Source organism: Crinia signifera, chromosome 9 (assembly GCF_055691185.1).
Source record: "Crinia signifera chromosome 9, ASM5569118v1, whole genome shotgun sequence".
Lineage (NCBI taxonomy): Eukaryota > Metazoa > Chordata > Amphibia > Anura > Myobatrachidae > Crinia > Crinia signifera.
The window spans coordinates 4271629-4295428 of NC_139225.1; the positions used below are offsets into that span (position 1 = coordinate 4271629).

The following is a 23800-nucleotide window of genomic DNA, read 5'->3' on the forward strand; positions in this document are numbered from 1 at the left end:
GGCAACAATCAGATTCTATATACTATTTTCTATAAGGTTCTAAATCAGGCATGTCCAAACTATGGCCCTCCAGCGGTTATGAAACTACACATCCCATCATGCCTTTCCAGTTTTGCTATTAGGGAATGCTCAAACTATGGCAAGGCATGCTGGGATGTGTAGTTCCACAACAGCTGGAGGGCCACAGTTTGGACATGCCTGTTCTAAATAAATAACAAGTTGATCCTGATTGATTGCCCATAGCGAAAACCAATGTGAACTCCATCGAAACACTAAGAACATTGGTCATCGGAACAATTGGAATGAACTCTGCAATTTAGCATAGGGTAAAATATTATTTGCAAAAATATGGGACCAGCTACCACGGCCAGGTGACCTTATCAGGTGGGTCCCTAACATTGCTAACGTTCAAGTCCAGAGCGCGGGATCCCCTAAATGTTAGTACAGCCCAACCACCCCAAGGCATCACACTAGTGAGAAATAGCAGTTAGTGGGAGAAACATTACATTAATAAGAGGCAGCAGCTATGTGCTAAATGTGTTACATAGGTGAGAATTAATAATTAGGGTGTTAAAAAGTAGTACATTAGTGAAAAACAGCTTATAGTAAAGGTGCATACACACTGACCGATTTTCCCGGGGGTAATACCAGCAGAAAAGACGCGATGGCCGGGAATGATGCAGGAGCCGGCAGCAGCACTCACCGCTGGCCCATACACACACTGGGCGGCTTTTGAACTGGAAGCTCAAACGGTAAAACTGTGTTTCAGCTCAAAATTGCCCAGTGTGTATGGACCTTAAGGGTTACAATAATGATGCCCCGAAGCAGCCTGGCCATGCCACCCAAACTGACTAAATAAGATGTTCCTCCACAGGGTACATGTTGCGGAGAGGCTTAGATAAGGGACTATTTACCGATAGCAAATCTGACATCGTATTCTCAGAAATACAACGGAGATGGGAAACTGGTCTCTTACCAGAATACTCTTATACATGTTGCCGTTGTCCACATCCAGGCTGACCCGAATGATACAGCAGTCGTCTATTTGCTGGTTGTAGAGGGGAAGAGACAGGGAGGAGTAACAGGAGATCCCAGAGACTGAGCGCTTGTGCGTCCGCGAGGCAGAGACAGGAGTAGACGATACGGACGAGGAAGAGGCGCTGCTTGAACCTGATCCGATGCCAGATGTATCCAGAGACGAGAGCGATGTTGATTCCCAAAACTAGGAACACAAAGAGAGCGTCAGATACTTGTTAACCCTTTGAGTGTGAAAATTGCCAAGCAAACATTTTTATTCATCATAATGACCTGTAATGTTACCTTATATAGGAAATATTATCTTTATAACACAACATTTTTTATTTGAATTTATATAACAAATGTGAGCGACGCTGGGATTTTTAGCTGATATTTTGCATATCTCCCACAGAGATGATGGAATTCAAAGGGTTTAAAGGGACATTCCCTAGGCCGGTGGTGATCAGGACTCGTGTTCATCCTGAGAGCCGGTAACCCAGGAGACTCGGTCATCACACCCTAACAATGCCAATACAGGTTGAGTATCCCTTATACATATATCCCATATTTAGTTTTTTTCTGTTTTGTTTCTCGAACCCCCCCCACCTTTTGTTATACTCACCCCATCCCCTGGTCCCCACGGGGGCCATCGGAGTCATCTTCAGTGGCATCCCTGGTCCCAAGGGTGCATTGGGTGGATGCGCCAGTGAAGTTACCGGCACACCCGCACACATGTGAAATGCATCCTGGGGACAGGGGATGTCACTGAAGATTAATATGACGGTGACCGTGGATGCCGGGGGACCAGGTGAGTATGTAAAAAATGTTTTGCCAATGCCCGGTTCCTGCTTAATGTCCAATGCCCCATGTCTGTTGTCATTCTGTGCCATCTGCCAACTTGTGCATGGCGTACTTTGCCGCATGCTTCCCTGGCTGCTGGTATAACACTTATCGCCCCTTATTCAGATCTGATCGCAGTACAAATTTGTCCTCAATATGGACAAAACCATGTGCACTGCAGATGGGGCAGATGTAACATGTGCAGAGAGAGTTACATTTGGGTGAGTTATTTTGTTTCTGTGCAGGGTAAATACTGGCTGCATTATTTTTACACTGCAATATAGATTTCAGTTTCAACACACCCCACCCAAATCTAACTGCACATGTTACAACTGCCCCACCTGCAGTGCACATGGTTTTGCCCATTTTGTGAACAATTATTTGCAGTCACCACTCCATGATGCTGCCGTTATTATTATGATACAAACAGTCCTATCACACAGCAAAGCAGAGAGAGCAGGGACTGACCCCCTCAGGAGCACAGCGTTCTGCGGGCCGTTTCGGCGTGGCTTGGGGATGTTCCTCCCGTACCTTCTTCTCCTGGCAGTCTGGTGATTCAGGCACAAAGCTGATGTTGATCTCCTCCACATCGGAACTGCTGGAACCGGCTGACGTGACGCTGACTGAGTCGGCCGTGTCGCCTCCGCAGAGGTGGGGGCTGCACTTCAGCTGGTCAAAGGACTTAGAGTGGGAACTAACGCTGGCGCAGGGCTCTGAGCTCGGGGGCTGACGGCTGGGGAGAAAGAAAAACAACCAGACAGCAAGTTAGTAAGGAAAGTGGCTCAGTCTGTCCCGGGACACAGTCTATTCAATGCTGCAGGTATATTACAGAAGCTCAATAAAAGATGTGGGTTCAGCGTTCCTGAATATTCCGGCAAATATCCACTAAAACATGGAAGCGTGCCAATTGTCTATATGTAGCGGCAGGAGCTTTATATGTAGAAGTTCCGCCTCTGGTGTTCGCCCTTCAGATGCGTTCCAATGTTGGTCTTCCCATAGACTCCCATCCAGGGGCTGCTGTAAGCACTGGTGTCGTTTGGCGGGATCGATGTGCGCCATAATCAACGCGTTTCACCCGCAGGACAGGCTTCGTCCTCTATCCTCATGAAGCCTGTCCCACAGGCGGAACACATTGATTTTGGCACAAATCAATCACGCAGAACGCCACCGGCGCTTGCAGAAGCCCCTGGTCGGTGCTCAGGAAACAGAACGCATCTGAGGGACGGACCCCAGAGGCAGAACTTCTACAAGTACAGTACAATGGGCATGTGTACTATGGATAGCCCTATCAGAAATAAACACTGCAGACAAATGGCGGTATTGGAGCATTGTCCGCGCAGTACACCGCACCGCACCGCCCCACTAAGGAACTTTTAATAACAGAGCTATTATGTCCCAGAGGATTTTTATACTGATCTAAGTGTCGGTTTGTGTGTCCTGTATAAGGTATCTGATCCCCCCCCCGATGAATTTATACGTTTAAAATCGATTATGTTATTTTATTATTTCACAATAAATAGAGATCAGATCAATTTGGGATTAGTGACTGATTTTATTCATTATATATCTAGTATATTTAGTTCTCTCTATGTGCCAAGGAGGTTTGTGGAGATACAGAGACGTATGTACTGTGTAAGGTGCAGCAAACCTCCTGATGCACCATATAATAATAATAATAATAATGATAATAATAATAATTATACTTACTCGCTCCATCTCTTGATGATTCCTGTATTTTTCTTGGCTTTCAGAGTGTTGCTCGCGGATTCAGACAGAGGTTCGATCTCACAGGACAGACTGTAGCTGCATCCAAGGAAACCATACAGATAAGAATACGCCCTAGATCAGTGGTTCTCAAACTCGGTCCTCAGGACCCCACACAGTTCATGGTTTCCAGGTCACCCACAGGTGGAGCTAATTATTTCACCTGTGATTCTGTGGGAAGACCCGGAAAACATGCACTGTGCGGGGTTCTGAGGACCGAGTTTGAGAACCTGTGCACTAGATTGTTAATAAAATTTGACTACAGGGCTTAGATCGACATGACAAAGGTCGACAGGGTTGGAAGTTTGACACAAGCAATAAGTCGACATGAATTTTTTACTTTTTTTTGTTATGTTTTATTCTCCCGCCATAGTGGATGGTAGGGCAATGAGCAATGATTGGTCAATTTAATTAATAACAAAATGGGCGACAGAATTTGCTCATGTGACCCATGCGAACGCTACAAATACTCTGCTGTTACTCGGGATAATAGGGACTCACCTCTCCGCCTCGCTCAGCCTCTCCACGCTCTGGAACCATTCCACAAAGGAGTCTTCTGGTATAAAACTGTAGTTGTTGCAGGCTGACTGGAGCAGCTTGATCTGGGCGATAACTTCAAACTCCTACAGAGACACAATAACATGGACATAACGCTACTGGGAACGGCCGGTGTATGACTGGATTTATATACAACCATACACTGACCTACATCAGATCTACAGGATATACTAGTAAGCCTGCTACCTTGTGATTGCCTCTGTGTGTGTGCATGTGTGAGAGACAAAGGGATGTAGTTTCACTTGCTGCCAACAGATGGCAGTGTTTCGGAGACTCGCAATCAGACACTAGACATAGATAGATAGATTTTGTGACGGCTATTTTTAGGATCTCTCTCAGTGATGTTGGCAATCAAAGCGTTAATAAAAACCCTTTGCTTGGCAACTTTCACACCTATTTTGACAAATTCCTTTGGCACGCTAAGGGTTAAAGAAGGGGACCCAAGACAGAAAACACTTTTGGTGTCCCCAACGGTAAACTTGTTATATGCCGGTGAATTCTCACATGTAAAGTTTTTTTTAAATAATAATTATAAAACACCTCACTGCCCGGCTCTAATCCTTTATACTCTAAGGGGGTATTCAACATGGGATTCCGACTGTCCGAAAATCCGGACTGTCTGAGTCAGTTTCCAACTAAACAGATCCAACTTTAACCCCTTCAGTGGCAATCCCGAGAATTTTCCGGGTTGTGCCTTAGTGGCCAGCACGGAAAATTCTCGGGATTGCCACTGTTTGCAGCCAGGCAGCGCTGCTGAGTTCAATCTCTGAACTCAGGCAGCTTCAGCGCTGCCCGGCTCCCTCCCCTCTGCGGCGCCTCCGGCTCCCTCCTCCCCCCTCCGGGTTTTGTATTGAAGTCCCCAGTGCCGGCTTATGACAAGCCGGCTGCCGTGGATGGGGTGCGGGGGCACAGGTCCGGGCAGCCACTGATTGACAGTGCAGCGGCGCTGCCCGGACCCAGGAAGGCAGTGTTTTTTTTTTTGTTTTTTTTAAGGGAGCACTCCCCATAAAAAACTCGCCCAGTGGGGAGTGCTCCCAAAAAAAAACCCACCACTGAAGGGGTTAAAACCCTTTAAGCGTGTCATTAACGGCAGCATTGAATAGGTGATAGCCGAGATCCCCTTTATCTGCACATATTAAATACCCCCTTAGGGGGTTACATTTCAGCTGAAAACTAACTGCCCTCTCCCATATGGGTGACCGATTGTAACACTCACCTTCCTTCTCTTCTCAAAGTTGATGAGTCCTCCCTGTAAAAAGCAAAAAACAAAGAATATATTAATAAGTCACATAACGGTAACCCCACTTAACATTATTTCCTTACATTGACTACCCCTAGGGAATAAACTATATACAGTCAGTATGTTCCGGAGTCATTGTCTGTGTTTTTGCAGGTATCAGGAGATATCACTGGACGTTGTGACATTCAGACTGTTTTCAGTAATTAGAACCACACGACAGTCACTGGGCAGTATTCAATGTAAAATATCGCCGTGTGCAGCGAATCCTGTTTAGGATTCGCTGCACACTCGCTGTGTTCCGGAGGGCTGGCTGCCACTCGCTCTCCCTGTATTCAATGTCGGAGGGGCGAGTTGCCCCTCACGGCGAATCTTAACCCCTGCAGCGGACGAGCCTCTGCGGCAGGGAGCCGAGGGACTTTTGTGGAGGGGAGGAGGGCCCCCCGGGACCCAGGCAGCACAAGCTGCCCCCCCCCCCCCCCGAGCCAGCAGGGGACCTGGTATAGTCACTGCTCCCGATCATGCATATGTAATGATCGGGTGCAGTGAATATATGAATATCTAATGAGCGGCTCGGCTCCCGGCCCCCTGCTGGCTGCTCTGTGTAAAAAAAAAAATTTTTTTTTAAATTAAAATATATATTCATGTGCTATAAGCACATGAATAAAAATAGCATGCCCCTTCACAGAATAAAATTCCTGATTTTTTGACACCAAAATAAAACAAAAAAACTTTTATTTAAAAAGTTCACATTCCACTTCTCCATGAAAAGATGGAGAATTACTACACGGAGAGACACGGCGAAAATCACTCAGAAAGACGGCGAGAAGTGCACATTGAATAGGGTTGCTCGCTTTTTTAGAGCAAAAGTCTCCGTCCAACGCAAGAAAAGCACAAACTCGCCATAAAACACGGCAAATTTTTCTCATTGAATACTGCCCAGAGAGCTGATATACAGTATAAATGATACCTACCTCTAAATAATCCTTCATTGCAGTGTCCAGCATTACTAGGTCAGTGAGGAAAGTGCCCAGGTAAGGAATGGTTCCTTGCATCACACCCTGCAAACAGAAACACGGATCTTAGCAATATCCCAACTGAACACTAGAGGGCGCAAGCATTACAGACCAAGGCCTTTAGATTCAATAGTAAACTGAAAAAAATCACATGTGGTTTTGATCAGTAACTTTCTTAAATTGCATTATAACATAAATAACGTGTCAGTAAAACAATGCAGGCCATCTGTTAATGTTTCATAAACTTTCCAGGATAGAATATTTTCAAGGGTGGGGAACCGCGATCACCTACCATTTCCCTCTGCTGTTGTTGTCGCTTCTGAGCCCTCTTAGGGTTAATATCAAGGGTAGCAAATTTGGAAGTGCCCTCCTGAAAAGTAAGAGAAAGGAAAGGAGTGTTAGTGAGGGGTTAATGGCAGTAAATCTTGGGGCAGTAGGGTGTGGTATAACCTCCTGCTCTGCACTGTTTGCCGATCACTAACAGATGGGGAGCCTGCAGTCTCTGCTTGCCTACGGTCCCTGAATAACAAGCAAGCCGCCTCCTCCCACACACATTCATCTGACCGAATTCCATACCCCCCAATGCAATCTAAACTATGTGCGAGCAATTGTCTTGTGGTTAAAAGGACTTGGCAATGTTATTTGGAATGGTTGTGGCCAATAGTTTACTACATAGACCCAGCTGCATGACACTGACAAAAAAAGTACATTTTAGACGTTGCAGGCAGCTGAGTCTTAGCTGGGGATCGGTTGTAGAGGAGAATTCTGGGAATGTGAGGCGAGGAATCTGATAGGTAGAACCGAGAATGCCCACACTTGGCAGCTTATGCATGAAAAGACTTTTAGAAAAAGCCAAGGGTGGCGTTGCGTTTTTATGGCACAGTCCAGAAGTCTATCGTCTCGGATAATTAGATCTGAAAACCTGGTCTGGAAGCTGATAAGAGGTGGACCGGTCATCTGTACCGGCTTCTGACTGGAAAGGAGAGATAAGAGAAGGGATTCCCTCGTACTCCTACTTGCTGCGTATCGCGGACATGCACTGGCACACCCAGTCTGACACATACAATGTGCAGCTGAGCTGGTGTTTGCAGAAGGGTGTGTACTGGGGGTTCCCCCACTCACAAGCGTGCAGGAGTTCCTGGCACGTACTCACACAGAGCATATCAGGGGTATACAGCACCAGCTAAATGTGAAGGAAGGAGATTAGTGCGGGTGGGAGGGACATAAACATAAAGGAACGTCCAGGGGAAAAAACGATAGGTGATGGCTCTTTAAACAAAGGGGGTAACAACAACAACTATTCTCCCGCACATGCCTCCATTTAAAGATGGCGCCGATAGGAAAACAATCCTGCCAGCAAAGTCCTGGCCCTCGGTGATCAGCTACTTGTACACAGACTTAATAGTATGGTACGAATTGTAGATGCTATATCACCACCATGGCATATACCCAGTAATAATAATTAAAGGTATGTGAACTGCGACTAGTAACGAGGTCCTACGCGTGACTTCCGTATTTTCTTAACACGGTTACTTTTATAAATACCCACCTTAATTAACAGCTCGCGGCTTAACGAGTGGTTGTTCTCATCTGAAAAGATTTCCGACAGTTCCATGAATATCCGGAAACTCTCCCTAAAATAAAGAAGAAAAGGTTACACCACCGTGTAAGGCCTCCATGGTCTGGTGTAACGCATACGATTACCCGCATGAGATCAGACAGGTAGCACGCCTCACCTGGACACCTCGTCCCATGTCTTCTTCAGTCTGTGGATGACATTGCACTGAAGGGCTGACAGAATGGCACGGAGGGACGAGAAGTTCTTGAGAATGCGGCATTCCTACCGACAAAGAGAGTCTGGTTCACAAGACAATTTAATGGCCCCAGAGACCATATTTCCCATACAAAGTTGGGGAGGAGACATTGAATGGACGGGTGTGAAACATACCCTGGCCACATCTATCCAGCGCTCCACCACTTTCGCCCTCTGCTGGGGTTTCAGTGACCGGTCGCTTAGGCACGTGGATATGACGCAGTTGGTGACGCTGTTGAACTGGGAGACGGTGGCTCGGATCGTCGGTGCCAGATGTTCTTTGCCCTTTTTATCCCTTTGGGACCAGATACATCCCAGGCAGTGATACGGAACCACTTTCTTAAAAAGATCCTAGGAGGGGTGAGGACAAGAGAGTGTCAGAAAAGGCTCAGAATAATGGCGGGGACAACATGAAAATTGATTCAATACACTGCGAATCATAAATTCAAACGCCCCCACTTTCAATACAAAGGGCAAGACAAACGCAGACGTCATTAAAGAAATATAATGGTACTATGTTGACGATACAGCCCCTCGGAAGTGGTTCTAAAACTCTACACTGTGGGTATTCTGTGATGTCACTACCTCTTGCTGAAACACAATATCCGTTCATGTCCACGGTTCATGTGAAATGCTAAATTGCCAACACATAACTCATTGCAGATTTTATAAGCAGGGAAAACTTTAATGTGCAATAAAAAAAATATAGTCAACTCTATACGAGACAGCTATAGATCGGAAAAATGGGAGGAAGCATTTAACTTAAAAATTATTCCTCTGAATGCCACAAAACACACACATGCCACATGTACCACAATGTCCCCTCAATCAGATGACTACGGAGGCGAAATTGGGGCAGTATTTCAGCAGGGGGGGGGGGGGGGGGGGGGGGAGAGAGAGGTGGTCCTACAGTGGTAAAAATGGGTTTGGCCTTTAGTTACATTTTCAGTGTCGGTCATTTGCATTTTCCACATGCTCACCCATAAAAGAGCACAGCCACAAAAGAACAGGAAATGTGCAACGCCTTACAATGCATTTTGGTACACTAGCGCAAATTCACATATAGCCATATCAGGTCCGCATAGCCTGTAATTTATAAGCCACCCTTAGTGTCGCCCGGAGGAGCATAAGGGCAAAGGTTGTGCACTGACTGGAGGCGGCCATTTTGTGAGCTGAATCAGTTTCCTTGGTAATTCAGTTTAATAATCTGTAGGAGCTATTGTAGTGTATGACGAGGACAGTATACTATAACAGAATTAAGGGAAGGATGGAGGTTTGTGTGAAGTACTCACAGCATCCATAACTGTAAACTGTTCTGCCACCATATCCTGCCGGAATGACAGGAAGTCCGGCTTCCCCTCCAGGAGAGAGCTTTCCTCCACTAGTCGGAACGTGCAGCTTGTGTGATCCACCACTGTCGGACAAGACAGAAGAAGAATTGTCATTTACAGGGTTCCGAACTGTCCTGGTTCAGCTCTAATAGACCCATGTTGGCTCAATCTACCATCAAGATACAGCTAAGATACCTATAACTAATAGCGTGAAAAGAAATCGATGGACGGACACTTCAACTACTTGCGAAGAAGCGACCGCCATCTTCACTTCTCACAACCATTTCTGTAATGTACTCACCATCCTGATCCAACTCGCTAATTTGCTGCCGCTGGAACTGTGTCAATAGATTGCGAGCTCTGCGTTCTAGATCCGAGCCTGGGATGTTGTGCCGGACATACGCAATAAGTTGCTTCAAACACACGTAATCCGGTGCTTGGCGGAAATCCTCTGAATACTGATCCAGCCACGCTCCCAAGATGGAGGAGATGGTGCTGTTGGGTGAAGTGAATCAAAGCAAAGATTAGGCCTATGCAGAAAACAAATATTATTCCTCACTATACAAGTGTACATTGGAACAAAGAAAATGGTCTTATACTCGGGAGCCGGACGGCTCCCCGACAGTCGGGATTCCGACGTCGGAATCCCGACTGCTCCCTAGAGGGAGAATAAAAGAGGTGGCGAGCGCAGCAAATCCGCAAGGGGCTTCATTGCGCTCCCCACGCTGTGCAGTCGGAATCCCGACTGTCGGGGAATTATACCACACCCTTATACTCTTCACAGTTAATGCCCCATAACAGGACATTTCTATGTATAGAAAAATAGTAGCAAGATGTCTTCGCTACCAGGCGACGCACGCATGTGCAGTGTATCGATAATCGGCCAATTCGCACAGCAGTAATCAGTTCTGAATAGAGCCCATTACACGGTGTTTGTTTATACCATACACAGCCTCAGGTAGTCAGTTATACAATAAGCCAGCTTGAGCGGGGGCTTTTCAGGGCAATGTCTGGATCAGACTACACCCCCCCCCTCCTCCCCCTTCCGCGTCTGCTTTTTGATCTAGCAGAAGGAGAGATTCTGCGGACCTGTCGGGGGAGGAAATCATCCGCCCGGTTACTTATAAAAAGAAAAGAAATCAATCTAAAAATACACATCCCTTTTCCTGTCTCTGAAGGTGCAAACATTTAAATTTCTCTATTAGGAAGAAAAAAAAAACATTTATTTTGTGTATTGAAAAGGGCAAAGCATCAAACTAGCACGTGGGAGGGTTTTAAAGGGTTTTTTTTTTATTTTTATTATTAATGTGGTGTAATAAACAGATTGCGTTATATCCTGTAATCCATCCCATCTACTGTTCTCTCAGTTTAATTATATTCTGCAATAAACAGACACAAATGAAGCAGTCTGAGGACCAGATGTAACAAGCTTCAAAAATGATAAAACGGAGAGTGATATACAGTCAGCCAATCAGCTTCTAGCTGCCATGTCACAGGCTCGGTTTGACAAAAGAGAAGAAGGAGCTGATTGGTTGTTTATCGCTCTCTTATTTTTTCACTTTTTGAAGCTTGATACATCTGGCCCTGAGAGTTATAGAAATAAGTAAAAGGAAAAAAATACTGATTTAAGGCATGAAGCAGCGTACAGCACATTGTATCATAGGATTAAGGGATATTTGTCATTGCACCATTTTGCTATTGGTGAATAAAATTATTATTCTGAATGCAATAAACAAAGTTAAGAATGGAAAAAATATGTCTCCCCCTCCGGCCTGATAACCCCACCCTGCATTTCACATGATGTGCTATAATTTGGTCCAGAAAGGGAGGGTCCGTGAACCAAATCTCCCGTCCTAGAGCAGCACCTTTACTTTTTGAATGTCTGCCAAATAGAGAGAAGCCGATTATCAGCTGGAAACGTATCTGCACATGGAAGATCAAACTTACTTCTTCAGTTCTAGGCGATCGTCAACCGTGTTATGGGCGTGTTCGCCGTTGAGCTGAGGGTGGAGGCGCCAAAACCTACAAAAAAAAAGAAAGAAAAAGAAATAAAAATATATCTTATAGTCTTAAGTCCGGTTCTCGGTTACAATGCTGTTAAGACATCCCTGAGATAACCTGTTGTCCTTCATACACCTTCCTGAAACGTTTACTAGGCACATGTATCAAACCGTTCAGTGGTTATACTAGGGCCCATACATCCACAATAAATAGTGGCGATTTGCCGTTCTCACGGTTCCCGGGTTGGTGGATTGTCAAAATCTAACATTTGTGAAATTCTCAATTCGCTGAATTCATGAGCCGAGGATCCCAGTGGACTTACTTGTTCAGTAACAGATCCAGCACTTGCTTGGTGGTAGCGAAGGCCCGATAGGTGCACAGAAAGATGGTGACATAGGTGGAGTCATTGCCTTTGAATGCGGAGACCAGGTATTCGACCAGCTTCTCCAGTGTCCCAGCCTTGATGGTTCGTACCTTGCACGTCTCATAAAGGCTCAACGCCGATTCATTCTCATACTGTAGGGGGAAAAAAAGACCGTTCAGCGCAGGTCACAATGTTACTCACAGGATTACGGGGAAGGTTGCCTTAGTAATGAGCAGATAGTGCAGGCAAAGCTGGTAAGAGAGGCATGACAAGGGTTAGACTAGCATGAATAAATAGGGTTAATTGTGCAATGTGCCGAGTGTCATAAAACATTTTGCATGCGTTGCGATCCAGCCCATAACGCATCGCAACGCACGCTGCTATTGCAGCGTGTATGGGGGCCTTAAATAACCAGTGGTCATCAATACACAGCAGTAAGGGGATCCATTGTGGGCTGAACCAATATTCATTAGAGCTTACATTTTTTTTTACTTTATGGCCGATTTTACTGCCAGTGTACTATACTGTATATGCCAGTGTACTATAATGTATATGGGAGTGTACTGTGCTGTATATGGGAGTGTACTGTGCTGTATATGGGAGTGCACTGTACTGTATGTGGGAGTGCACTGTACTGTATGTGGGAGTGCACTGTACTGTATGTGGGAGTGCACTGTACTGTATGTGGGAGTGCACTGTGCTGTATATGGGAGTGTACTGTGCTGTATATGGGAGTGCACTGTACTGTATATGGGAGTGCACTGTACTGTATGTGGGAGTGCACTGTACTGTATGTGGGAGTGCACTGTGCTGTATATGGGAGTGCACTGTGCTGTATATGGGAGTGCACTGTGCTGTATATGGGAGTGCACTGTACTGTATATGCGAGTGTACTGTGCTGTATATGGGAGTGTACTGTGCTGTATATGGGAGTGCACTGTACTGTATATGGGAGTGTACTGTGCTGTATATGCCAGTGTACTGTGCTGTATATGCCAGTGTACTGTGCTGTATATGCCAGTGTACTGTGCTGTATATGCCAGTGTACTGTGCTGTATATGGGAGTGTACTGTGCTGTATATGGGAGTGTACTGTACTGTATATGACCCATATATGATGATTTTATTCCAAGCATAAAACAAAACACATATAAAACATACATAACATTTTATTTATGGATCTACCTTTCAAATATTACTCTAATACGTTTATTCAATAATAATCACTTTCAATTAAGACTTTACCATGAAATTATCTGTAAAAAGTTCAGCAACATGCTGACAAAATGATGCAAGTAACATCTGTAGCCAACAGCGAAGGTTATAGTTTGCTTCCTTGGTTATGGAAGTTGCCAAGAGGTCGGTTATCACAATCTGTGAAATGGCGGCATTACTGGGTGTTTTAGAGGTTTATCTCTTTGAGCACCAAGGCAATTTGGCTAAATAGGTGAAAATTGCCAAGAGTACATTTGTATTCTTTATAATGACCTGTAATGTTACCTAATACAGGAAGTACAGGAAATATATATATATATATATTTTTTTTTTAAACAACTTTTTTTATTTTAATTTATATAACAAATGTGAGCGACGCTGGCAATTCAGCAGATATTTTGCGCATCTATCACAGAGATGTTGGAACTCAAAGGGTTAAGCAGATAATTCCAGGTATAAGAACCATATTATATAATGAATCACTGTAAGCGGAATGGCTCCGATATCTGGGGAATGCTGTTTTTATGCATTTAAAAGTTGTAGATTAATAGTTTATGTCACAGCACAGAAAACTTGTCATGTATGGAAGTACAAAATGACATTTGCCATGCTAAAACACAAGGAAATGTGCTGGATGTCCTATTTCATACACACACAAACACATACATACATACACACACACACACACACACACTGTTACCGGAGGTTCTCTCCTCCCTCTGCCAAGGGCTAGCCTGGAACCGGTTGATAGACAGTCAATAGGTCTACTTCAAACTGTTGACATGCAATATGTCGACATGACGAAGGTACACTCATGACAAGGTCGACATGAGTTTTATATTAAACCAGCATGTTCTTACTTCACCGTCCATGTCGGCATTAACACCCATAAAAAGTGGAAAAAAATCTTATGTCGACCTTTTCATGGGTATACTTTATTCATGTCAACCGTTTGACCAGGTCATGGAAGCATAGCATGTCAACCTATCGACTCTCTATCTAGACACGGTCTATCTACGAACCCACACCCGGGCTCACCATACATCTGCATGACACCTTCAGAACCCTTAGTTCTTAACATGGTTAAGCAAATAGGCCAATCCTGCAATCGTGGTACATGGGGGGGTGTGTGGTATATTTCTCTGACAGTCGGGATTCCGACAGTCATTACTCAGACGTCGGAATCCCGACTGCACAGCGTGGGGAGTGCAATGAAGCCCCTTGCAGGCCCGCTGCGCTCACCACCTATTTTATTCTCCCTCTATGGGGGTCGTGGACCCCCACAAGGGAGCAGTCGGGATTCCGACCTCGGAGGAATGACTGTCGGAATCCCCACTGTCGGGGAGTCGTCCGGCACCCCATGGGGCAGCACTGCGGTAGTTTTGCAAAATGAGGCATCCAATTTCTGTGATTGGATCCACAAGTTTAAAACGGACTTCAGGTTCCTTAGGGGGGACATTTATCAAACCGTCGCATTTTCTACAGTCTTCCTTCCGTAGTGTAATATTTCTAAAATGCTGCTTGTGTAAGTCACCGGAATTATTTGACTATATTCCTTTAGGATGCACAAATGTCATGTCTGTACACAGTTCATATCCCTGCAGCTAGAATGGTGCTGAAGCATGTTCCAACTTCCTCTGCTAAGTTACCTTTCCGTTCTGAGGTTCTATAAACTAAACGTTTCCCCCAGGGAGTAGCAGGGCCACTGTTCTCAACGGGTTTCATGTTACTGTAAGATTTTGGCTGACCTCAGTTTGGCTGGCCGACATCCCCACCACACCCAGTCGCTGATACGGACCCCGTCTAGCAGAGGCAAGAATAACACAAGCAGTCTCCATCTCAGTTCATCAAAAAAAAGGGGGGGTTTCTGTCAGATTGCAGCTGCAAATCACACGGCCTAGTTGTTTTCACCAGAGCACAATGGTGGCAGCCATTTTGTGGGTCAAAAGTGCTATCAATTTATGAGAACTGTAACAACAATGTGTAGCCAGTGGCTATTTTAAGAGCCAAATGTAGTTGCTCTGAGAGGCTCCTTGCCTTAGTGATCCTGTACATTCTCAGAAATATTGATTCAGCCCACACAAAATGGCTGCCGCTGTGTGTAGGTGATGGATACAATTTCCCATAGTTCCCAGTTATTTGTATTCCACAGTCATTTTCTGACAGGCAGATGTTTCAGACAGCAGACAAGCAAAAATGGTTTAAAATAAGGAGTGACAGGACATTAGAGCAGACAATTAGAAGAGTGTTAATTAATGAAAGCTGTGGTATCAACGGATGGCAAAGCCAGGGTGAGTCAGGATTTAGCAGTGGCTGCTGGGAGGGGCGGACAAGGTCCTTGAGGAAGAGCCATCGGAGGCTCCAAACGCGTCGGCCAAAGTGACTATCACCACCCAGGGCAACCCTACCCAACCTTGGAGCCCAGCAGGGTGCGTAATATTCTGGAAAGCCCCCTGCTTCTCTTACCGTCAGAGGCTCCATTACCATGATCTGGGTGAGAACCCTCCCATCTACCCTTACTGTTCTAAGGCATGCTGTTCGTGGACTACCTATATACGGGGGGGGGGGTTGGGTTGTTCCCTGTCTGCACTGACCACAAGAAAAAAAAGATGAGCAAAATGTATGCAGTACCCAATACGTACCCTCATCCCCCCACCGTCCCGATATTGCTCTATCCCTGTCTTCCTCACCGTGGTATCACGGGGTCCGGCAAGCCCGCCTTCCACAGTGCCCATGGGAGACGGAACCCTGCTTACCCCCAGCCATCGCTGCCCCTTGTTGGCCGTGTGGTGAAGCTGCACTTTGCGAAGGGAGATGCTGTAGATAACGCCGTCATCGAGCTCTTCTCCGATCTCCTGTGCGGAGCTCTGCAAGGGAACAGAAGACAAGGGGTTAATCACAGACATCCAATGAATATGCCAGGAACATCTGAATAGAGCATCTCTCAGACGTGGTAGTATTTTTTTATTGGTGATTTTTTGCATTTCTTTAAAAAAAAACCTGGCACAAAAAAAGGTGATGTATCCCATAGCAACCAGGCATGTTAGAATCTTATTGATTGCTGCACAGTTTACCATATAGTTATCTCTGGGTCTAGTTACATGAACCATCCGTTGTTATAAATGTTTGCCGCAATATTCTCAGCAGCGCCGCACAATGCATGCAAGGCCTACACTATCTGTGCCGTTTAGGAGCCGGCTTGCCACCAGAGCAGCTTCCTTTACGGATGCCATAATAATCTTCTCTCGCTATGTAATTGGATCCACAGCCTCTCGGATAATGACACCTACCACTACGTATCCATAGCAGCTGCCAGCCGCCAGATGGCACATGAAATAATAAACAAAATACGATTACTCTATAAACCGGTTAGAGGATTAAATGGCTTTTTACCATCCCTCCAAAGGAGGCATTTTGAACATTTATGTTTTAGGAAAGCCCTTCCCCAAATAAACCCAATTGATCTCCTCAAAAACGTAGATCCGAGATCATACAAATTGCAGTGAATGTCAGAATGTATGGAGTATAGTAAGGAGCAGCGATCTCTCACGCAATTCCCACTTCACCAGCAGCATTACATATACCGTAACGCATCAAAACTGCTCGGCTGCACCAGGACTAGGAAAACCCCACTGTAAGGGGTGGAAGCTCCAAAACGTCTGCATTTATACAAGGATTAAAAAAAAAAAAAAGATTTCATGTGACAATTCTTTTTTATGTAGCGATAAAAAAAATAACAAAAAAAGTTAGAACTAGTCGATTAGTATTTATTAACCCTTTGAGTGTCAAGTGAATTTGTCATAGATGTGAAAATTGCCCAAGAAAACATTTTTATTTATCATAATGACCTGAAATGTTGTTTTTTTTTTTTTTTTTTTTTTACACATTTTTTTATTTGAATTTATATAACAAATGTGAGCAACGCTGCCATTTTTTAGTGGATATTTTGAGCATCTCTCACAGAGATGTTCGCACTCAAAGGGTTAATGGCAGGGGTGAAGCATACCGCCATCCCCATACGATGATACGTTTTCAGAGCTGGACTTCAGTAGCCAACCAGTAGCCAGCTAACTTGCTCCATGTAGAGAGTTCCTGGAGGGTGAAGAGGAACCCATTGCTCCTTCCTCCTCGTACAGCGCTTACAGTGCGTATGTGTGGGCTAAACACTTGGCATGCACAGTAACACGCCCGAGACAGAATTCAGCAGCGTACACGTATGTCATTAGCAGCAAAAACGTAGCTTTTAAGATGTCCTGTCCGGAGATGAATGATTGCCCCAAATTGCAGCTTCTAGTGCAATGAACTTTATTTGCGGCGGCATTTCTACTAACAAATAGACCCCTTAAGTAGAGGTTGTGCAAATTTAAAGCGTAACACAAGTCAATATTGCTGACAAAGCAGCATGTCAATTCACTAGGAACTAGGGACATAGCTGAGGTAAAGGACCTGGAGAATTCACTACCTCATCCACAAAATGGCCACCTCAACCATATCCAGGCAGTGGGTATACGTTTATATCACGCTATTGTACAGTCCGGGGAGCCAACGTCTCCACAGGATCTGTGGTAATGGGCGAACTCTGGTAAAGAATGGGTTAAAAGATATTCAGAATCTTCCTTCCCCATTCTTCCCCAGTTACATTGTTTGGGGCTTTTTTTGCAAGAAAAAGAAAACCCCTGACACTTCCTCTATTGTCAGTCCTGCTACGTAGGACTATGATAACCCCGCAGGTTGCGCGTGAACTTGTGATATCTGATTTCACAGAAAGCGCAAGTTAAACGAAGCAATGGTCACGCAGTACGACACGTGACAGATGGCCCAGTGTCATAAACTACTGCATTACAGACTAGATGGTTAATCTCATTTATCGTACATAACACACACACACTGCACCGGTCAATGTCACTAGAAAACCTATGAAGATGTACATAAAACATAAAGATACAAAAAAAAAAAAAAACTATGGCAAGGCATGCTGGGATGTGTAGTTTCACAGCAGCTGGAGGGCCACAGTTTGGACATGCCTGGTCTAGTGTGTACGCACTATGGGCCAGATGTACTAAGCTTGAAAAATGATAAAATGGTGAGTGATAACCCACCAGCCAATCAGCTCCTTCCTGCCATGTTACAGGATGGGTTTGAGAAATGACATGTAGGAGGTGATTGGCTGGTGGTTTATCACTCTCCATTTTATCACTTTTCAAGGCTTAGTACATCTCACCCTATAGCCTGCCACATCCAGCCGATCCCAGCAAGTGTCCTGCCCCTATAGAGATCATGGAGCACCCACATTGTGTATTCTGCACCCAGCTTAACACTGCTCCTCACCTCTATGGTTGAAATTCAAGAGTAGCTCCAATTCAGACGGGCACAGTTGTTGGCGCAGACATTACGGATATGAACATTACCCTTCAGTGTTCAAGTTAAAAATCAGTAACCTTCTGTCATTTACATTTGTGGCCCCCAATCTCTACCGCACCTGAGCAATCTGAGCAGTATCCAAGGGGCTGGCGGAGGTTCTCCCTACCTGCCAGCATCCACACCATGCCACCTACAAACAAATGTAGATATCGCTGGATGCGCGCAGAGTTCACACCGGGACGCACAGCTGCCGCACAAGCATGCAAATACAATCCCTTTATTTCCCATCAGCCGATATACAAAATAAATACAATTTGTAAAGCAGCTCTGTCATCGCTATTGAAATGGAAGGAAGGATACAGACGCTGGGAAGTTTAGCCATTTAAAAAAATATACATTTATTATTATTAGTATGTAATATATCCTGTTGTTGCGGTCTTGCTACAATACACGTGTAACGTCTCTAAAGCCCCATGCACAGTGGGGGCTAGTGTGTGTGGGGCTTAAAGGTGAATACACACAATGCGATTTGAGCTTCCGATTTTAGCAATGTAGTCAAAATCAGAAGACAATTGATCACAAATCGCACAGTGTGTATATAGATTTTGATCAGACTGTGCAGGGAACCCAATTTGGACTATACTGCGTACAGTCAAGTGTTCTAGTATAGTCAAAATCTCGAGTAAATGTGAATACTGTATGGTTCTGTGCTCCGCGGTGTTCAAGGGAAATCACATAGCCAAAATCTCACCATGATACGCACCTTAAACATTCCTTAGTTTCCATGGTGACGGGTTACTGGTAAATAACATAAAACTCATTTTATAGATTCAATAAACACACTTCATAAAACACACCAGCCTTATGTTGGGTACACAATAGATATGTACCCAGGGAGGTCGTGTGCGTGAGGACCCGGCGGGGGTACCGGCTTTAGTAAGTGCATCCACAAATGCCGGAGAAGGTCATTGAAGACGTGCGGGTGCGTGCATCATCAGCGACATAGTACGTACACACGACACAATATGCATGGAAATGGCGTTATGACTGGCCGTTGTCGTGACGATCGCTAAGTAGATCATCTAATGTGTACACCCCTTTAAAGCAGGTTGTTGCCATGGTGATATATGTACAGGGTGTGGACCAAAATGTCCATTCTTGTAATATATGGTTCCTCGTATTATCGCTATTATTAGTTATTTTTAAAATAAATACTGTTATGTAAGATTGTTTCTAAATGGCAGGAAACAAGTGAGAGAAAGAACAGGGCGGGCGATACAGAAATCAGCACCGGAGGTCAGGACAGGCTGCTAGGGGTGAAACAGGAGTCAGTAAAGACATGAATAAGGGGTCAAGTGTGTTTAAGCCTTGGAGAGTGTTAAAGTAGCAGGCGGTCAGCTCCTAACTGCCACATTACAGGCTCTGAGGTATATGCACTATGTCCTGGAGAGAGATATAAACTACCGGGTGCCGGACGAGGTCCCGACGTCGGGATCCCGACTGTTAAAACACAGACAGACGGGTTCCCGATGGCCACTGGCTATTCTCCCTCGTGGGGGTCCACGACCCCCATAGAAGGAGAATAGTATAGGTGGCGAACGTAGTGAGCCCACAAGGGGCTTTGTTGCACTCGCCATGCTGTCTGGGTCCTGCCAGTCAGGATCCCGATGTTGGGCTAATGACTGTCGGAACCCTATACCACTCCCAAACTACCAACTAACCATCCAACAGCCTGTAACATGGCAGTTAGGAGCTGGTTAGTTGGTACTTTATCACAAACCACTTTATTTCTCCCCAAGGCTTAGTATATAGACCCCAAATCTTTAATGAATGTAATGTACTGATTTATAAGAAAAAAAAAATACATGAAAAACGCATCTGAACTGAACGAATTTTGGCAGACTGTACATGTGGCACAGGACATATACACATGACACTGTATATACATTGTGACCCTCTTTAACTACAACTCCCAGAGGATGGCAGAGCGTTGTTGGTGAATCCTGGGAACCATATGAACAGGTGCAAGCAGCTTGTGGCAATCTGACCCGGCAACACGCTGTATACAAACACTACATCTACCACAGGCTGCTCGCCCCCTTCAGCAAACACAGCGCATGCTGCATAAAACCAACCACAGACAATTCCTCACTGCTGTGGCTGACAGGGACCGGGACTAACGTGTTATCCTCCCACTGCTGTGGCTGACAGGGACCGGGACTAATGTGTCATCCTCACACTGCTGTGGCTGACAGGGACCGGGACTAATGTGTCATCCTCCCACTGCTGTGGCTGACAGGTACAGGGACTAATGTGTCATCCTCCCACTGCGGTGGCTGACAGGTACAGGGACTAATGTGTGACTCCCATCATCCCATGCCCTACGGCAGGCATGTCCAACCTGCGGCCCTCCAGCTGTTGTGAAACTACACATTCCAGCATGCCTTGACACAGTTTTAGCACCCAGAAGGGGGTAATGTATCAAGTCTTGGAGAGAGAGAGGGTCTCCTCTGCATGGTGTACACTGTAATCCAAGATATTTACAACTGTACGGTTACGGTCGACCTGCATACTGCGTACTTATTGTTCCCAGCAGTACAGCCCACCACACATCGCATCCATACTAATCACATATGTACTAATATTTATTACCAGCTATGTATATAGCGCACACATATTCCGCAGCGCTGTACAGAGACTATTATTATCAGTTATATTATATAGCGCACACATATTCCACAGCGCTGTACAGATATTATTACCAGCTACGTATATAGTGCACACATATTCCGCAGCGCTGTACAGGTAATATTTATTACCAGCTATGTATATAGTGCACACATATTCTGCAGCGCTGTACAGATAATATTTGTTACCAGCTATGTATATAGTGCACACATATTCTGCAGCGCTGTACAGATAATATTTGTTACCAGCTATGTATATAGTGCACACATATTCCGCAGCGCTGTACAGAGATTATTATTACCAGTTATTATATAGTGCACACATATTCCGCAGCGCTGTACAGAGATTATTATTACCAGTTATTATATAGTGCACACATATTCCGCAGCGCTGTACAGAGAATATTATTACCAGTTATTATATAGTGCACACATATTCTGCAGCGCTGTACAGATAATATTTGTTACCAGCTATGTATATAGTGCACACATATTCTGCAGCGCTGTACAGAGAATATTATTACCAGTTATTATATAGCACACACATATTCCGCAGCGCTGTACAGAGACTATTATTACCATTTATTATATAGCGCACACATATTCCGCAGCGCTGTACAGAGATTATTATTACCAGTTATTATATAGTGCACACATATTCCGCAGCGCTGTACAGAGACTATTATTACCAGTTATTATATAGCACACACATATTCCGCAGCGCTGTACAGAGACTATTATTACCAGTTATTATATAGCACACACATACATACCTCCCAACTGTCACGATTTTAGAGGGACAGTCCCGATTTTCGGGTCCTGTCCCGCTGTCCCACCCGCGGCAGGCATTGTCCCGCTGCGGGGGAGTGACAGTTGGGAGACCCCCAATCTAGTAGAATAGACGCTGTGCGCATGAGCACAGCGTCTATTATCGTATGAAAATGAGGTTGCGGCTAATTTGCATAAGCTGCGCCCTCATTTGCATACGCCCCGCCCCCTTTTCGGCCGCGCGAGTGTCCCTATTTCATACGGACAGAAGTTGGGATGTATGCACATATTCCGCAGCGCTGTACAGAGATTATTATTACCAGTTATTATATAGTGCACACATATTCCGCAGCGCTGTACAGAGATTATTATTACCAGTTATTATATAGTGCACACATATTCCGCAGCGCTGTACAGAGATTATTATTACCAGTTATTATATAGTGCACACATATTCTGCAGCACTGTACAGATAATATTTGTTACCAGCTATGTATATAGTGCACACATATTCTGCAGCGCTGTACAGAGAATATTTGGCCATTCACAGCAGTCCCTGGCCCAGTAGAGTTTGGAGATCATCTCCTCCAAGCAAAGGGTTTACTATGGGGTCCCATTGCCCGGGTAACCTATTCACACTGCACCGTGACCTGTGATGACCCTGGGTTCAACATTGGTCACTAGCCGGGTTTAAATGCTGGGTCGCTCAACGCGGGTTATTTCAACTGGACCCTTTCATACTCAGCCAATACCTGGGTTACTGTACATTCACATGCAATATCCTGGTATATGCAATTTGAAAGGGGTATTTGTTTCCCTTTCCATTGTATTTTACGGAGAATCGGTGCTTAGGCAAAGTAATGTCACTCTATTTAGAAGGTGGCTGTATATGAAGCTCCTGGCGTTATTTTTGTTTTTCTTGCTGAACCATCAATGAGACTGTGCATTAAACTCATAAAGGATAAAGTCCATGTGTACGAAAGAAAGAAATGAATGAATACAAAAAAGGTCACGTGACTCAGAACTATCCCACCTCCCCATGTTAGAACACAATACAGTGGTCAGGTTACCAGAACGGTCATTCTGCGACAATACAAATCCGCGTAGTCACAGCACAAAACGAAACAAAGCGAGGAGAGAGCGTACCTTTGTTGTTGCCCTATGCGGTCACTATAAGCCATTATTTCGGGAGGACCTGACCTTTGTATGGTATGGTAACCAGCCACATAACATCTTGGTGAAGACAGTACATGAGTCATGGCGATAAACAAAACTGGGAGAGGATACTAAGAATAAACCGGTCCTTATTCAGCAAAAAGTAGGGATTACTAGTCCTTATTATAATTATTTACTACTTGCCTAACAAAGCAAATCGTCCCCAGACGAAGCCACGATGCTGCGAATATGTCGTATGTATGCAGTGGTCACAGTGAGCGGAGGGTTTTTCACAATTATTTTTTTTTCAATGTCGCAATGATATTTTGTTTACAGGCGTTTATCCTATTATATCGGCATCACTTGGGATCGTTAGCCACCCGCGGATCTTGTGACAGCGCCACAAACGGAGCCAAGAGCTCAGCAGCGGATTAATCTAAACCTCTTAGCTTTAGCAGGAGACAGACTGTTCTGATTTGGGAAATTTCTCAAAGACCGGCCATTGTTTCTTAGAAATACAATTACAAGAAAAAGAAAACAAAATTCTCTATAATCCATTGTATGCTGGATAAAAATACAATATCGTCCCAAGCATTTGGCAAGTGTCCACTCTGGGCACGCATAGCCTAAAGGGGAGGGATGATTTCCATTTTTTGCAAAAGTTAAAAAAGAAA

The 23800-nt window shown here is 44.8% G+C and overlaps 1 protein-coding gene across 11 annotated transcripts in view; it reads right to left on the bottom strand.

Moving 5' to 3' along the window:
• The window catches only part of RALGDS (ral guanine nucleotide dissociation stimulator), a 125458-nt gene that overhangs the window by 4384 nt on the left and 97274 nt on the right, over positions 1–23800 (bottom strand). For 4 of the 11 annotated variants that reach the window (XM_083160945.1, XM_083160943.1, XM_083160946.1 and 1 more), the window contains exons 2-16: positions 15798–16022; positions 11900–12093; positions 11524–11598; positions 9878–10071; positions 9538–9659; positions 8381–8596; positions 8169–8272; positions 7982–8066; positions 6725–6802; positions 6391–6477; positions 5396–5428; positions 4123–4244; positions 3565–3660; positions 2326–2590; positions 977–1222 (exon numbers count right to left, since the gene is read on the bottom strand). In XM_083160945.1, the coding sequence (XP_083017071.1) occupies positions 977–1222; positions 2326–2590; positions 3565–3660; positions 4123–4244; positions 5396–5428; positions 6391–6477; positions 6725–6802; positions 7982–8066; positions 8169–8272; positions 8381–8596; positions 9538–9659; positions 9878–10071; positions 11524–11598; positions 11900–12093; positions 15798–16022 (2142 nt within the window). The remainder of the gene's footprint in view (positions 1–976; positions 1223–2325; positions 2591–3564; positions 3661–4122; positions 4245–5395; positions 5429–6390; positions 6478–6724; positions 6803–7981; positions 8067–8168; positions 8273–8380; positions 8597–9537; positions 9660–9877; positions 10072–11523; positions 11599–11899; positions 12094–15797; positions 16023–23800) is intronic. The other 7 variants (XM_083160948.1, XM_083160947.1, XM_083160949.1 and 4 more) reach the window with 4 other exon arrangements.